The sequence below is a fragment of the Loxodonta africana genome, chromosome 27 (assembly GCF_030014295.1).
Source record: "Loxodonta africana isolate mLoxAfr1 chromosome 27, mLoxAfr1.hap2, whole genome shotgun sequence".
Classification (NCBI taxonomy): domain Eukaryota; kingdom Metazoa; phylum Chordata; class Mammalia; order Proboscidea; family Elephantidae; genus Loxodonta; species Loxodonta africana.
This window is the reverse complement of record NC_087368.1, coordinates 26402172-26419193: the sequence shown is the minus strand read 5'-3', so window position 1 is coordinate 26419193 and position 17022 is coordinate 26402172. Positions and strand designations below refer to the sequence as shown.

The following is a 17022-nucleotide window of genomic DNA, read 5'->3' as shown; positions in this document are numbered from 1 at the left end:
TTGATAAATTGGCATATGCAGAATCATATATGAGAGTGTGTGCCTGACTCTAGTTTGTGTATATAAAGCTGATTGTGGATGTTGTGACCATCCAGCATCAGAGATAGGAGCCGAAAGAACCTTATAGCAGTTCTTGCTTACTCTTAACTGTGGCTATTCTCCCCCACCCCTTTTCCATTAGCTGTGTCTAATTTGGACACCCTGGTGGCATAGTGGTTAAGTGCTGTGGCTGCTAAGCAAAAGGTCAGAAGTTCAAATCCACCAGGTACTCCTTGGAAACTCTATGGGGCAGTTCTACTGTGTCCTATAGGGTCACTATGAGTCAGAATCGACTCGATGGCAGCAGGTTTTGGTTTGGTGTCTAATTTTACTTAAATTGAGTAAATACTGCTCAATCACGACTTAGAAGAATCAATCTGGCCTATTTACCAATGTCACAATACAGCGGTCATACAAAAAAAAAATTGTTACCATCAGTGCCTACTTTATTACTTCTCTGTGATAGTTCTGAACTTCCCTGGCTTATTCCTTGCTTGTTTCTAGTCATTATTGGGATGTGAGTGGACAGCCACAGGAACATCATACCACTTTCCTGCAGTAATACCAACTGCATTAGCATTACAGATAAAAGACAAGCCCTTAATAATTATGAAAACGCAACCACACATAATGTCGCTTATTCACACAGGGCATGTATATAAATAATATCACTGCCTTAAAAAGGCTTTTGGCTGTAAAATGCTGGTTAACTTAGATGGTGTGGTTGCAGTAGCATGAGAAGGCATTATCTCAATATGGTAAGCCAAGCCTCTTTTTTCAGAAGGCTAAATATTTCTTTGTACCAACATCAAATGCTATTGGCCAACTTTTCACAATTGAATCAAGTCATGTGATTTACGTCCAGTGCCTGTGAACATATCTCCTTGGTGCCAAGATATATTTAAAGGAATTCTTCTAGAGGAAAAAAATCTAGAGTTTTATCTCCTTCATGACCAGGACACCTCTGACGAAGTAATTATCCGAATAATTCACCCAGTGCTTGAATTAATTCAGTGAAAGATAAATTCAAAACATTACAAAGCCAGTTACCTCCATTCTCATCTGACCTGTTAGTGCTTTTGGCGGGAAGTTGTAGGCTAACACTCGTTTTCAGCACTTCACTTTCTCTCTTGACTTATGAATTCTAGATGAGGTCACAGCAGATCCGAAGAGAGTTGGAAGCGATAACCTGTTAGAATCCTTCCACCCTTCTGTTTCTTGGAAATTCTGTTTCCATCAGCTGGAAGTATCGTTGGTCAGTGCCCTTTTTGAAACTTTCAGAGGACACAAGCTTCATCATGTTAATTCTTTCTACCAGAAAATATGTCTGAAAGTTTCTTTTGTAAGACATTTCTTTGTATTTTTCCTGCTTGTTCAATTATCGGAAGACCATCCTCTGCAGCCGTAATGTTGTGTTGGACATAAACACTCAGTATGATTCTATCTAAAGGCAGAATTCCTCCAGGATCTGCATAATTTAAATCTTTTGTCCCTCTGTGGACCAACAATTGTCTAGTTAAAAGCTGTCTCTTATAGTCACAATGAGTCTGTTTTATTTTGAAATTTCAGATGACTATATTTTCGTGTGATTAGAGATGTAATTTCTGGAGAGAATAGCAGTATTTCTGCTATACCTATGTGATCTTGAAAGTTCCAAGTCTCTAGCGACAGTCTCCTTTCACCCCTTCATCTTCAATGCCTAATATTGAACATATAAGCCAAAAAAAAAAGCCAAACGCATTGCAGTCGAGTTGGTTCCAACTCATAGCGACCTTGTAGGACACAGTAGAGCTGCCCCAAATGGGTTTCCAAGGAGTGACTGGTGGGTTCGAACTACCGATCTTTTGGTTAGCAGCCGTAGCTCTTAACCACTACACCACGAGAATTTCCACTGAATATATAGTAGGCACTTAATAAATGTTTGTTGAATGAGTGAACGAGTGAATGTGGTGGTTATATTTAAGTACTCCCTGGAGTTTATTAAAGAGGAATTTAGAATTATAAAAAGGAGTAACCAGGTTGGCAGCAACTCAGAATTGTCTGGGTGATCTATTTCATATACGCCAACATAATTAGTACATACTGTACATAATGCTTTTTAATACATAAAAACGTTTGAAATTTTGGATTTTTCAGGACAACTGAAATAGTCATCTAGTGATCATCAGTTTGCCCAGGGTGCCCATAAATGTATTAATAAAAAGTTTTCCATGAGTTGTATTTTAATTTTCCTTTTTAGATAGTAGGGTCCATCAGAAATTGCAAGTTTAGCAGCCTCGGGCATGACTGTTAACCTTGGTGGTAATGTTGTGTGTATGAAGGCAGTGATCAATGCCTTCCAAAGAAGAATCTGGAATGTATGTCAAATATGGTAGCCACTGGCCACATATGGCTGTTGGGCTGTTGAAATGAGGCTAACATGACTGAAGAACTGAATTTTAAATTTTCATTTGATGTTAATCCAAATGTAAAACTTCAGTGTACGATAGCTTGTGAATGTATTGGTTACATATTGAAATGGTAACATTTTGGATATACTGGGTTAATAAACTCGATTAAGATTAATTTGTTTTTTCTTTTTTTTTAAAAAAAATCTGGCTACCAGAACATTGAGAATTATGTTTGTGACTTGCATTGTATCTCTCTTGGACAATGTGGGACTATTCTAGAAGGTTCTGGGACAAGGTTGTTCAGAAAGCATTTTCTGGAGCTGTCATGTGTGAAAGAATATGAGTTGCCAGTACAGATGCTTTGCTCCTCAGCTCAGCCTGAGGCTTTGCTCCTCAGCTCAGCCTGAGGCTTTGCCACCCAGGCATAGGCGCTGCTGTGATCATGCCCTTCTTTGAACTCACTGAGGGAAGGGGGGATCCTCCTTTTTCTTTCTTTAAACATGTCCTTTACTCCAGGGCTAGCAAAAGTATATAAACCGTGCAAAACGTGAGTCTCATTTACTTTTGAAGGCTCTGTAAACTTGGGCTGGGAAGGGGACAGGAAATAAAAAAGGATCTGAGAGGGCTGGCTTATGAGACACAAGGGAGAAAGGAAAAAGAAGAAACTCACAGCTGGATGCAGAGATTTTGGTATAAAGTTCTAGTCCTTAACTCGGCCAGTTTTACTGTGTTTAATAACTTAGGTATGTGTTGCATGTATGCAATGAAAATTCTATGATTGAAAAATGGAAGAATTGAGGCAAGAGAATTATCAAATATTTTTATTTGTATTTGGATCCCTGTAGTCACTCTTAACCAATAAAATTGTAGCATGTGCCTTATACATAGTAGGTCTACTATATATTTTTGTTGGATTGCCTTAGACTGAAGTGCAGTTCTTATAATTTGCCAGGGCACAGATATTTGCTCTTTCATTTCAGAAAACAATTAAGAAATGGGTTCCAGTTTTTAGTAGATGAAACAAGGTAGAAGGTTATTTCTTGATGTCCCTGATGTGATTGGAGGACGGAAGATGCGGAGACCAATTTGCAAAATGATCAGGCAATTTAGAATTTTAGGGAAAGGCAAACAAGGGATATTGGCAACACTGGGAACTTCAGAACAATTGAAACTCTCTGAAATGTAAAAATCATCTCATTTCATTGGGAGAGTTAGAGTTTTTGTTAAAGACTGCAGGAACAAAGCATGGAAAAACACTGTACTTAAAATTTTAAATGTTATTTCTTTTTTTTTTTTTTTAAGTTAAACATAGAAGGAAACAACAACAAAAAAAAGGAAACCCTCCAGATGATTCTTATGCCCACTTGAGTTAAAAAACACTGGTCTATAAATGAGTGCCTAGAAAGCAGGGATTGGTTTATTCAGTTCTAAGCCCTGAGCCCTGAGCAGACACCAGTACTGAAAATTTATCGTCCGTCTTAGAACTCGAGTCCCATTACAAAACTCAAACCCACATGAAGAACGTCAGTACTGAATCAGCTCAGGGAAAAGCTTTTCACTAGCTCTTAAATGGATGCTCCTACCCTCGCCAATGATGTCCTTCCCTTCTGGGTGCAGTCAAGTCCCAACTCAAAGTCCCCTCCTCTGGGAAGCCTTCGGAAGCAATTCCCAAACAAGGTGAATTGCATGCTCTGTTGTGCCCCAAGGGTTCAGCCTTTCATTTTGACCAGCATACCATGGTGGTATATGGATTAGTATAGAAACAGCTCCTCCATAGACATGTGCCATCCATTATGGTCACCATTAACCACATGTGGCTATTGAGCACTTCCAATGGTGCTAGTGTGAATTGAGACACGCTGTAAGTATAAAATCCACACTGAGTTTTTAAACTTAGGAAGTCATTGTGTGTCAGAATTGACTCAATGGCACCCAGCAACAACAATAACAGTAGGAATAAAAGAAAGTAAAATGTCTCATTCACAATTTTTAGATTGGTTCCATGTTGAAATGATAATGTTTTAGATCTATTGAGTTCAATGAGTATTTTATTAAGATAAAAATGTTATTTCTTTTTGAATATAAAACAGTATTTTTATTTTCAGTGTAATAAGAAAATCATTCGGGGCACTAAGAGTGAGGCTTTTCAGTCATACTTAGAGCTTATAAACGATTGTGATGGGACAAGTTTCTCCCATTTTCCAGTAGACTATCAGTTCTATCTTGGAATAAAAAAAAAAAAAATTTTTTTTTTTTTTAATGTGTTTCTTTCCTTCTCTATTAAACTCTTGAGGGCACCTCTTTTTTTTTTTTATTTAAATAATGTTGCTTTATGCTGTGAAGTTTTTTGTGTGTGTGTGCTTTAGGTGAAACTTTGCAGAGCTAATTAGTTTCTTATTCAACAGTTTATGCACAAATCGTTTTGCAACATTGGTTGCAATCCCTGCAATGTGTCTACGCTCTCCTCTTCCACACCCCAATTCCCCGTTTCCATCTGTCCGTTTTTCCTGCCCTTTCCTGCTTTCTCGTCTTTGTTTTTGAGCAGGTGTTGCCCTTTTGGTCTTGTATACATGATTGAACTAAGAAGGACATCGCTCACGTGTGTTATTGTTTGTTTTATAGACCTGTTTAATCTTTGGCTGAAGGGTGAACTTCAGGAATGGCTTCAATTTTGAATTAAAAGGGTGTCCCGGGGCCATAGTTTCAGGGGTTCTTCCAGTCTCTGTAACACCAATAAGCCTGGTCTTTTGTGTGTGTGTGTGTGAATTTGAATTTTGTTCTCCATTTTTCACCTGCTCTGTCTAGGACCCTCTGTTGTGATCCTGTCAGAGAAGTTGGTGCTGGGAGCTAGGTACCATCTAGTTCTTCTGGGCTCGGGCTGATGGAGGCCGTGGTACTTGTGATCCCTTAGTCCTTTGGACTAGTATTTCACTTGTATCCTTGGTTTTCTTCATTCTCCTTTGCTCCAGACAGGATGGGACCAGTGGAGTATCTTAGACGTCCGCTCACAAGGTTTTAAGACCCCAGAAGCTACTTCTTGAGAGCAAATAACCTTTATTTTTATAATGTAGAACGCAACAGAGTGTAGGCTCTTGGTAAATGTCTGTCAAATCAAAGTTTTATAAGTTTTTCTAATGGCCTCTAATTCTGCTTTCAGGGACTTCACTGGTGGGATAGGATCAAGACCAACACCAGGTAACTTAGTACTGGCAGCAATAAAATCACACATACCTCACTGATGTTCGAAGTAATTTACGTTACAGTTTCATACTTTTCCCCCTTTTATTTCTTCAGCTTTGCTGCCTTTTGACCTGCTTCTGAAAGCGCCCCCCCTCATGCTCAGGGCCCACGTTAAGGAGCTAGAGACCGATTTAGTGACAGGGTGGCAGTCCTGTAGCCCTCCCGCTGTGATTCTTCGCAATCTCAAAGATCATGGTAGTACTTATTAGATCACATTGATGTCCAGCGCACCATGGGCGAACACAGAACTATAGTTGGGCCTGAAATGTCTGAATGATGCTTGGGAGGTAATTTTAATACAAACAGCAGGAGAATTCTGTTTTGTTTGTCCACCACTATAAGTCTGGCAATTTGACGGTTTCAAAATGCTCTGTGTTCACTTATTTGATTGAAATATTACAGGTTCCTTTTCTAAAGTTTGCATTTCTGCCTCAGTGGGAATGTTAACCAGTTGAGCTATTGATGCTTAATTTAAAGTGCGTCTCTACCAACAAAAAATAGTCACTGTGTTTTTCATAGATATTTCTGTAACCTCTACAGTCGTGTGTTAACACAGTAAAGCGTATCTTTTTTCTGTCTCCTTTACTCTGACACGGATGGATCTTTCTAGCTATTTCCATATGTATTTGATTAAAATATTATATCACATTGTTTCACTAATAATTTAAAAACTATAGATTCTTAAAACAGATTTTATAGTCATGGTTTGGAAAGAAGAGAATCTGTTCAAAAGCAATAGTAAAATTATTAGATAATCCTGAACATTTCAGAAAAAAATTTAATGAATGATTGTGATTTTAATATGAGTGTTTTTAAACATAAGTGCGAATGCCTTTTGTGCATAGAGTTCTATTTTTCTACTTTGTTTAATTTGGAATTATTGTTTCATAATTGACGGGGAGGGGAGATTTGTCAAAATCTGGGTCTGCCCCCAGGAGTATATCTAGTGTGTGATGTTAATGTTGTTTTTTTCTTTGGCACCCTTAATTCACATTCTTTTGTAGAGTTAGCACATATAGTGAACATAGGCCATATGAATTGATTTCCTGTAATATTAGTCCATGTCTCCACCTTTATTAAATTTGCTTTGAATGAGTTATTGACAGTTTCGGGCCATTTGTACAATTAGCAGAGAGGAAAAAAAAGATGATTTTGTTATTATGTTGTCTAAAATTGTTGTACTGACCATGTTCTACTATTGTTATTTTGGCATAAGGTAAGTTCATAATATAATTATGAAGTTAAAATGACTATTGCTTGATTTTTTTATAACAGCAAAGGCAACACACATATATTAAGCACATAGCAGTTCTGTTGTAATTCAGTAGGAATTATTTTTCCTAAAGGACCTGTTGACTTAGTCCAGTTGCAGGCTTGCCTTTGTGTCAGGGAATTGTTTGGATCTCTGGACCTTTAAGCAAACTAGCTATAGTACAGCACAGTTTACAAGTAATATATCCCTTAGATCAACAGTTTGTTATACCATCTAACTTAAAGAATTTACTGACTCATAAACATCTGTGAAATTTGAAATAGAATATGGTATAGCATTTTAAGTGTTGTCAGCGAACGGTCAAGTTTATCCATAAAAGGAGTAATTATTTCTTCTAATCTTGTAGTAGAAATTACTGGTAATATTGTGTTAACGCATATGAGAAGTTTGTGTTCTCATCTATGGGCTAGTCTACTTTTGAGTAAAAAAAATAGATCTTTGTTTTTCTCCTTTATATACAAAGTTGGTTTTCTGCATATTATAAAAGTCTCGCTTTTTAAAGTATTGCATGGAAATTTGGGCCGTTGCTTACTTTATCAGGTCACGAACAACTAGTACTGTCCCCGTTCACTTAGGTCACCTCATCTGCAAGCCATACTTTGTTCCAGGTGTTCCCTCTGTATCTCTAGCTTCACTAAGTATAAAAAGGCAACATCAGCACAGCTCTCCAACACTAGGGAAGCAAGTTAGGGCCGGAGCGTCATAGGATACTATTGGTTCGGTCAGTTGTGAGTTATACCTTAAGTATTTTTTACTAACAATAGGTAAAGCACTGAAATTTCTGAATGATTTATTAAAGAAATAAACAGATTAGATGAGTGTATTTTCATTTACTTAACACTTGATTTTGTTTTCTTGGATGGAAAGGAACGTGCTGGAAACCAGTAGCATAACCAATAGCTACCGCCCTGCAGTGCCTATATGTTCTGAAAAAAATTGGCTGGGAAGGGAGAATTTTGTCAAGACCTGGGTAGGCCCCCAGGAGTATATCTAGTATGTGAACATCATATGCCAGTTATTATGGCAGAACAAAGCGTGAGGACTATTGTTTTAGAGTGTCACGTGACTGTTTTATAATATGATTTCATCTGTGGTACTCTGAAAATATGGACTTTCAGATTCATGTTGTGGTGCTACAGCAGTATTGAGTGGCATCTCCAAACAAATAATCATGAAAATATTTTAGGTTTATTAAATGTTTCCTTGTTTTACCTTTTAATACTGAATTTTGGAAATGATTTATTTTATAAAAAAAAAAAATTTTTTTTCTTTGAGTTAAATAATAGATTGCAGTTCTCTACCAACAGAGATGAAAATTTAAGCATTCCTATGTTGCATGGATGAAAAATATTAAGTAACATGGAATCAATGAATGAATAAATATTTTTAACAGATTAACTGTTTTGCCTCTATTTCCCCAACATTAGTCACTGTGATGACCGTCACACAAATGTGGCCGGATCTGATACCATCTGTACTGCTCTTGCCCTAATATTTTTCTTTAAATCAACTCACCTTTTCAACTGCAATTTATTTAAAGGGAAAGTTTGTATCATTGCTATAAATGGAAAACCAGTATAATATTGCTTGCCATAAATAGATGATAATTACAAAAATAAATATAAAAGCAAGATAATATTATTAAATTCTAAGAAGATACTGTCTGCTCGTCATGTGTTTGTTGAAAAAGAATATTAGTTAATGTTTAAAAGATGGTGAAGACATATTTGTACCACATTGAAACTACCCTTGATGCAGTCATCATACCGGCCCTACTTACTATGGAGCCCTGGTGGCACAGTGGTTAAGAGCTATAGCTGCTAACCAAAAGATCGGCTGTTTGAATCCACCAGCTGCTCCTTGGAAACCCTATGGGGCAGCTCTGCTCTGTCCTATAGGATTTCTATAAATTGGAATAGACTCAACGGCAATGGGCAGGGCTACTTACTATGTAAAATTATTCTGTATAAGTATCCCATACCCAATGAAGCTCAGTTCTTTAAAAATAATTGATTGGTTCTGTTGTCTATAGAGTCAAATCAAATTAGTCAGACAACTGGATATTACTATTTCGAACGGGAAAAATAAGTCTAGGGTCATTTGCAGATAAAAAAAGAAATAGTCCTTTCCTTTAGAGGCAGGGGAGATGGTGTATATTTATGAAAATTAAATCATACCAAAACTTAATACAGGAAATGTTTTATCAAGTATTTGGGGTACACGTTAATGTTATTGGTCAAGTATTTTAAATGTTTTATAATGCACATGTAATGTCAACTGAGGATATGGCCTGACTTGACTGGACTTACACTGACATTTGCTTAAATGAACAAACACTTAAATACAAGCTCCCTTGCTCAGTTTTCCGTTTATACCGCATCTGACGCCGAGGCACTGAGCTGACGTGTGGGAATTCTTAAGGTCTGTGTTGTGAATAGAAACAGTCACTTCATGATAACTGGGCTCTTAATTATGTTTTCTAACTAGATGACTGAGAGTCTATTTTTACACTTGCGTTTTGTTCATAAAGGTCGGATCTAAATAAAGTAGTCCACGTTTCATCCAAATATTCCCGAGAGCATGGCCAATATTCTCCTTGTGCTTATTACGAGCAACCTTCTATAGTTTACTTTCAAGTAGTGATTGACTTTATGTACTTAATTTTCACAACAGTCCAAGTGATTTTGAATACTTGCCTGCTCTGATTTTATTTACTTAGCAGATTTTAATCAAAGCTTCTGTCGTACTAGTCTGTACTATTCAATTTGGCATATAATACTTTCCTGCGTTGTGTGTTGGGATTTGGAGTGTATTAGTTATATTTCCCAACCAGACTGTAAGCTTCTTCAGTAAAGCTGAAGGCAAGACCTCTGCAGGGCAAGCCGTCTCTCTCTGTCAGCTAACCTTCTTAGGGGGACGGGGAAGATTGGCCTGCTCTTCCAGCATCTCCGGGCCTCGAGACTTAGGGAACTCCACAGAGCCTCCCTGCCTCTGACGCCCCATGAAGCTACATCTACTGGCCCATCCCCCCCCATGCCATAGTGGAGCAGGGAGCATCTGTGTGGCTGCTGCCGCCCAGAGTTCCCCATGGCAATGAGCACAGATCCTTACGCTCTTCAATCAGACTTTGTCCAAAGTGAGCTGGAGTTTGGGCATCTTCTCAGACACTCTTCTTTTCTACATCTTGTCTTGCTCCCTCCTCGGAAAAGCTATACCTAGAAGGAACAGGAAGAAGAGTTTGTTCAGCAAGAGCTCTTCCAAATCTTTCTCCTTAGACCATTGCTTTCTAAAGTCCAGGAATTTCCTCCCTCTGCTCTCTGGTTCCTCTTTGCTGCCCCATCTTGGGGGCAATCCTGGCCTCACAGCTGCTGCTTTACCGAGGTAGCTCATGGGATCAGAAGGAAGTCTGGGGAATACTACAGCAGTAAATTCCTCACACAGCACCCTGCCATGTGTACTGTGTAGGCCTTCTCAGGAACTTTGAATCCAAATATCTGGTTATGTTTTATATTCTGAGGTGGCAGTTTTGGAATTCGGGGAAGCCCCAGCCCTCGCACACCTGAGCAGGCTGTGAGGAGCATTACATAAAACTGATTCTGCCAGAATTCAAAAGTAGAGGGCTTCGAAACAGCCTTGCTTCTTTGGCCTTAAAGCAGGTTGTTTCTGAGGGTTCCAGTGAAAGGAAGCTTGCTGCCTGATCACTGTGGGGGTGAGAGGATTGATGCTTTGATGCAGCTTCCTGACATCTTGGGTGAGGTTCTGCCAAGGGCATGGGCCCGACTGTCAAGCCCCCTCCTAGCAGGGTCTGCCTGATTGTAGAGCTATCTGTAGGTCTGTGTAGATCGTATTCCATGCCCAAGCTCCCCAGTCATCTTTTCTCTCACTTCCCTCTCAAAAATGGGACTTCATTCTCTAAATCACCCAGTCCCAAGCTTCAGCAGCCTTCTTGGCTCCCCACTCCCCACAGCCAGGCAGTTACCACACACTCTAGAGTCCCCCTACAGTGTCCATCACCTCAACCCCCCTTTTTTTATTCCTATTTCCATCATGCTCCCATTTCAGTTGAAGAAACTAAGGCCCAACAGAGTTGTGACAAACATATCTGGCAGAGAGAGAATATTCAAGCTAGGCCTTCTGACTTCAGCTCTAGGCCTCATCTCATGAGATCACCTTTTCTGAATATAGTCACCCTATAGCTCCTCACCACCATGTGTGGCCCTGGCGTCCTCTTCAGCTGTACCCCATACCATTCCTTTTTATTGTACTGCACATAGCTAACTGAACGCTCTGCTGTTCTCCAAACGTGTCCCTCACGTGCCTGACGCCTACCTTTGCTGGAACTGTTCTTTCTCCTCTGAAGGAATGACTCAAATATACCTTTTGTGACATCACACCCATATCCGGTGTCTCTTGAAGCCCTACTAACTCTTCTGGTCTTCTCAAATGTTACTTCTGCATCAGGTCACTCTTTGTCCCCCATTTCATGGTTCTCTGGGCGAACCTCCCATGACACCCCTTTGAATACAACAGCCTTTGTCTCCTCTGGTGCCTTCCATACTACTAGACACAGTGGTGGATTGCTCGGCATTTGTAGATTTAAACTACAGCTCGTCAAGTTTATTTCCTTTTACAAAAATAAAGGGAAATCTGTTCGCTAATATTAAATTGAAAAAGCGGTATTGTTTTTCAACAGGGCAGTTAGTCTAATATAGAGAAACTCATGTACGTTTTGCTTCTGTTTATTATAGAAATATATTTTTTACTTCAGAGTGTCCCCTGAACTTTCTCTCCTCCAGCTGTCCAAAAATTCCTGATTCTTAGCAGAGAGAACTCAGAAAAATAGTAGGTTGAGACTATAGCTAAGTTGATTTGGGGGACTACAGTGTAATCCATCTTTTGTTCGATTTGTAGTGATTAATAGCTTCAGGGCTTGCATTGTGAATTTCAGTTTTAATAGACTGGATATATAGCATAAATCAAGTCTCAGAGCACCAAGGATGGGCAGGTAACTCAGCTATTGCAGTGTGCAATGAGATAATAAAGCAAAATGTAGTGCATTGCATAGGATACAAAGACCTGATGGTTCTACTTTATTATATGTGTGTGCTTTCCAAAAGTATTTAATCAGTTAAGTGTTCAAAGGTATAGTAGAACCAAAAAAAGAAAACAAAACAGAACAAACCCATTGCCTTTGAGTCAATTCTGACTCATAGCCACCCTATAGGTCAGAGTGGAAGTGCCCCATAGGGTTTCCAAGGAATGCCTCGTTGATTCACACTGCCAACCTTTTGGTTAGCAGCCATAGCTCTTAACCACTACACTACCAGGGTTTCCATAGGTAGAGCATCATGTAGGAAGTAGCAACTCTATTAATAAAGAGTAATAGTATCTCAGGTCTGGGAAAGAATGTAGGTATTGTTGTCTACTTGAAGTAACCAGAGCGATTGTCCAGATCACACAGTGTTCTAGTGGCGGGTTAGGGTGAGAGCTGGGAGCCCCTTCTTTCCCATCTAACTGGATTCAGTGCAGTTTCAGGCCCACTTGGTTTCAACTCCCAGCTCTCACTTGCGCTGTGATCTTGGTTGGGCAGTTTCCTTCATCTTTCTAAGGCTCAGTCATCTCACCTGTAAAATGGGGATATAAACAACTACCCTTATTTCCTCCAGTAAAAAGAGTTGTGAGGATTAGATGAGACTAAATCGGAACCCTGGTGGGACAACGGTTAAGCGCCCAGTGGATTAACTGCTTGACTGCTAATTGGAAGGTTGGGGGTTTGAACACGTCCAGTGGCTCTGTGGAAGAAGGACCGATGATCTGCTCCCATAAAGGTTACAGCCAAGAGAACCTTATGCGACAGTCCTACTCTGTCACGTGGAGTGTCTGGGAGTAGGCACTGACTCCCTGGCAGCTGACACCAAGTGTGTAGAACTCTTCCCAGTGTCTCCCCAAGCTGTTGCTGATAAAGGACTGGTTGTCCTCCCAGCTCCTCCTACTTACGACCCCAAAGCGGGGGTGGGGGGGGGGAAGGTGGGTGGTACAGCTGTGTAGTGTTGTGCTCATCACAGAGAAAGCTAGCAGATATAATTCATCCTTTTTCGATGTCTGTCATGTTTAAGAAATTTGCCTCTTATAAAAAGTTTTGTAGCTTCCTTCTGCATTTTAAAACATTAAATTCACTATACAAAAACTACAAAAAAATACAAAGTATTTCAATACTTTAAGCATTAATTTTACTTAAAATTTATTTAAATTTTAATGAGATCAAATACCATAGATCCTTTTTTTTTTTTAATAGAAGGAAACATGGCGATATGGATTATGGGCATATTACATATGATTATGTATGTACTGTGACAGACTGTGTGCACTATACATGAAATACAATCAGTCTCATTCAACTCTTTTTAAAGGAAAATTGTTTAATAAAAATATTCTTGGAACAAATTTGTCATATGTTTTCTTGCGTATTTTTTGCATTTTTCTCTGAACAATTAGAAAGTGAAGTTTTTTTAGCGTGCTAGTCTTAAAGATTTGTTTTTGAGAGAATGCTTCAAAACTAGATAAAATGGTATGGCTAATGTTTGCCATGAACTCTAGTTATTTTTTTCATTTTGTTAATGATGAATAAGAATTAAAGAAGATATCTATTTGGATTTTTATCTGTTTCATTTTCCTAAAATTATTAAGAGCTAAATAAGTACACTTTTTGTTTTTCTGGGACTATAAAAAATTGTGAGGGTTTGATCAGGCAGAAAAGGAAGAATATGAATTCTCATACCTAGGATTATGGGAAGTTGTCCAGGAAGCCAAGGAAGTTTGCAGGTGTTATAGTTAAACTTCTCTCACACCCTTCTCAATCTTGTTTCCTTGCTCTCCACACTCTTCACTTGTGGCACAGCTGCCATGGCACCTAGTAGGCTGAGCTGGTAAAGAAACCCTGGCTTACCATGGCACAGCAAGCAGCGAGTACCTGAGGGATTGTTCTGTTGGTACCTGAGAGTAAAAATTACCTCCAGCCTGGATAGTGGGGGTGAGACATGCCTTTTGACTTGAAGAAAAGGAACACATTTAAAGAAAGTACTTTTAAGATATAAGATGGAATAAAATAATTAGTAAATATGTAAAGAGCATTTACAAATCAACAGGAAAAAAAAAGAAGACTCAAACAGAAAATTCGCGAAAGAAGTACAGTAACCTCACTAGCAATCAGCGAAATGTAAATTAAAGCAGACTGGCAACATTGAAAAGTTTGATGATGTATAGCATTGACTAAACCAAAAAACCAAACGCATTGTGATAGAGTTTTTTTTGACTCATAGCGACCTTATAGGACAGAGTAGAACTGCCCCATAGGGTTTCCAAGGCTGTAATCTTTATGGGAGCAGACTGCCACATCTTCCTCCTGTGGAGCAGCTGGTGGATTTGAACCTGACCTTTCAGTTAGCAGCTGAGCGTTTACCCACTGCTCCACCAGGGCTTCTGCAGAATTGACCAAGGTGTAAAAAAAATGGATCTGTCTCTGGTCACGGTGTAAATGAAGACAGCCTCTTTACTATGTATTTGTAAAAATAAAAAATGTGCGTGCTCTAGAGCCCAACAATTTCATTTCTCCTTACCTATCCTAAAAGAACTCTTAGGCTTTGGTACAATGAGTCATGTGTGTATATACGCAACGCAGAATCACTTACAATCATGACAAACTGAAAACAGCTGAATGTCCATCAAGTCACACGTGGCTTAGTAAGCTATGGTGCCTCCAGGGCATGCCGTAGTATTCCATGGTTATAAAGAATTAACTAGAACCATGTGTGCTGGCAAAAATTGTATCTACAATAGACTGAATGAAAAAAAGAATTGTAAAACAGCCTGTACGATATGTTACCATTTATTTAAAAAAAAAAAAAAAAGGTGAAGCAATACTATAGATTTTCAAAAATAGTGGCTTTCAAACTCTTTTGGAAGTGACCCTCAGTGAGGGACATATTTTCCATTTCAACTGAGTGGATCCTCAGTACATGCAATGCACTCGGAATTTATCTATTCTGTTTTTGTTGCATTCCACTCCATTCTATTTTTTTTTTTTTTTTTAAATGTTGGTCATGACCCGTTAAATTGGTTTCGGGACTCAGCCACACTTTGAAAAATCCCGTTCTAAAGGTGTGTGTTACCTCCACGGCTGGAGGGCTGCACATCAAGCTGAGAGCAGGGGTTACTTTGGCAGAGGCAGCTGCAAAGGGCAGGAGGCCTTGAGCTTCACCTGTAATACTTAGTTTTTGTTTTCTTTTTACAAGAAGCATGCATAGTTAAACATTTTTGAAATTATTTTTTAAACAGGGAAGAATCTATCTGTTTTCAAAGGGCAAGCATTTACTGGGATTCCGAAGGTAGTGGTCAAAGGGTTTTACAAAAAAATAACTTTTAAGTTAAAATTGCGTAGTTAAGTAGCTAAGAAACTAGGCGTTCTAGCTAACCATCTCTGTTTTTGTATCTAGGGCCACAGCTGAGCACATTCTTGTGGCAAGGTAGAGTCAAACCTGTGCGATTTTCTACCCACAATGTCATCACAAACCTAAGAACTCCCTGTTGTGCTGTGAGATTGTAACTCCTTATCTATGTTAAGTCTACAGATCAGATACATAGTCAACATAGAAGCTGTGAAGATCCAAACCCTCCTATTTTAGAACGTGCAAGGTTAATGTACCTCCATCAACTTGGCTACAATATATGGTCTCTAGTTTTTGGTATGGAGCTAGACAAATAATTTCATTTTAAGAATTATTTCTGCAAGAAGCCCTACTGTAGAAAACATGGCATCTGTACCTCTATAGGCTGGAGCAGACAACTCCAGTTCTCTGCCTCCTAGTTGATAAATAGCTACGTTAAACGAGGCCTTTACTGCAGATGAACTACAACTGGATTATTTCCTGTGCATATTTCTGAGCTAACTCAGCGAAGAGACCCATAAATAAAATATTTCCTCACATGTAAATATTTTATTCTCTTTTTGTGTTTTGTGTCTTGCATATAGATTTCCATATGCTTATAATAAACCAACACATTAAGTTTTCTCTTGAAATGTTTTGAAAACAAAAATTTTTACGGTAGGATCTGTAAGCTTTCTCACAAAGCACTTATATAAGCATTTTTAACAGTCTTAGCTGTTGTGAAAACAATGATCATATCCGACTCTAATTCCATATCAGCTCAAGGTTATGTGGAGGGGAGAAAAGAGGGGCTTTGGGACTTCTCTTTAGAAAGGGGAAATTGGCAAGAAAAGTATTGTTCCAAAAAGTGTGCTCTAGCTTACAGGAGGAGGAGAAAGAGCCAGGAGGAGGCAGACCCAGAGAAGGATAGTATATATCCACATATCTGAAGTCTCTCTTCCATTTCCTCCAGTGTGGATATGAGAGTGAGAAGAGGCAGAGATGGCCCTTGTGGCTAATCTTGAGGTCAAGGCCGTTCCTTTAAATAGCTTTACATTCCTGAATGTTAAGAATGAACTACTTGTGGCTATGACAGATGAAGCTGGGGAAGGAGTTCGCATGCAGTTCTCCACCAAGCTGACCTGAAACTCTGAAAGTGGTCTGGGTCAGAGATGAAAATTTAGGATAAATTATAAATGTGTCCTACTTAGACCCTGAGAGAAATCCAGGTGAAAATTATTATTAGAACTAATCAACGGTTTGAATGTTGCTTCATTAAGATATTTTTTCCTCTGTAAGACTGACTATCCAGTGTTTGCATTAAGTAGTTTTCATCAAATTAGTTTTAAAATGTGTTAGTAAGGTAATAATGAATTTAAAAGCATGCTAGCCTGTTCACTATTATGTCTGAAGCCTGGAGATTCAGTGGTCATGATATCCAAGATACCACTGACTCCTGGTGGCAGGCTTCTGTAATTGTAGGCAAAGTTCTGAAAGAGACATACAGTCTTTCAAATGTTAGCACAGGTAACGTCATTATGTTGCTTCAAAGACTGGTTAGTAAAGGGGAGGAATTTTTGTATCACATATCATAAAATATTTAAGTGTTACAGGTGTCTGCATATCCTCTTGTTGGTAGGATAAAGGTGTTTGCTTA

General features: G+C 38.8%; 1 protein-coding gene across 1 annotated transcript in view; it reads left to right on the top strand.

Moving 5' to 3' along the window:
• The window catches only part of NEK10 (NIMA related kinase 10), a 210985-nt gene that overhangs the window by 172641 nt on the left and 21322 nt on the right, over positions 1-17022 (top strand). Inside the window, exons 29-31 of the mRNA XM_023554898.2 lie at positions 5587-5624; positions 5724-5864; positions 15435-15464. Coding sequence (XP_023410666.2) covers positions 5587-5624; positions 5724-5864; positions 15435-15464 — 209 coding nt within the window. The remainder of the gene's footprint in view (positions 1-5586; positions 5625-5723; positions 5865-15434; positions 15465-17022) is intronic.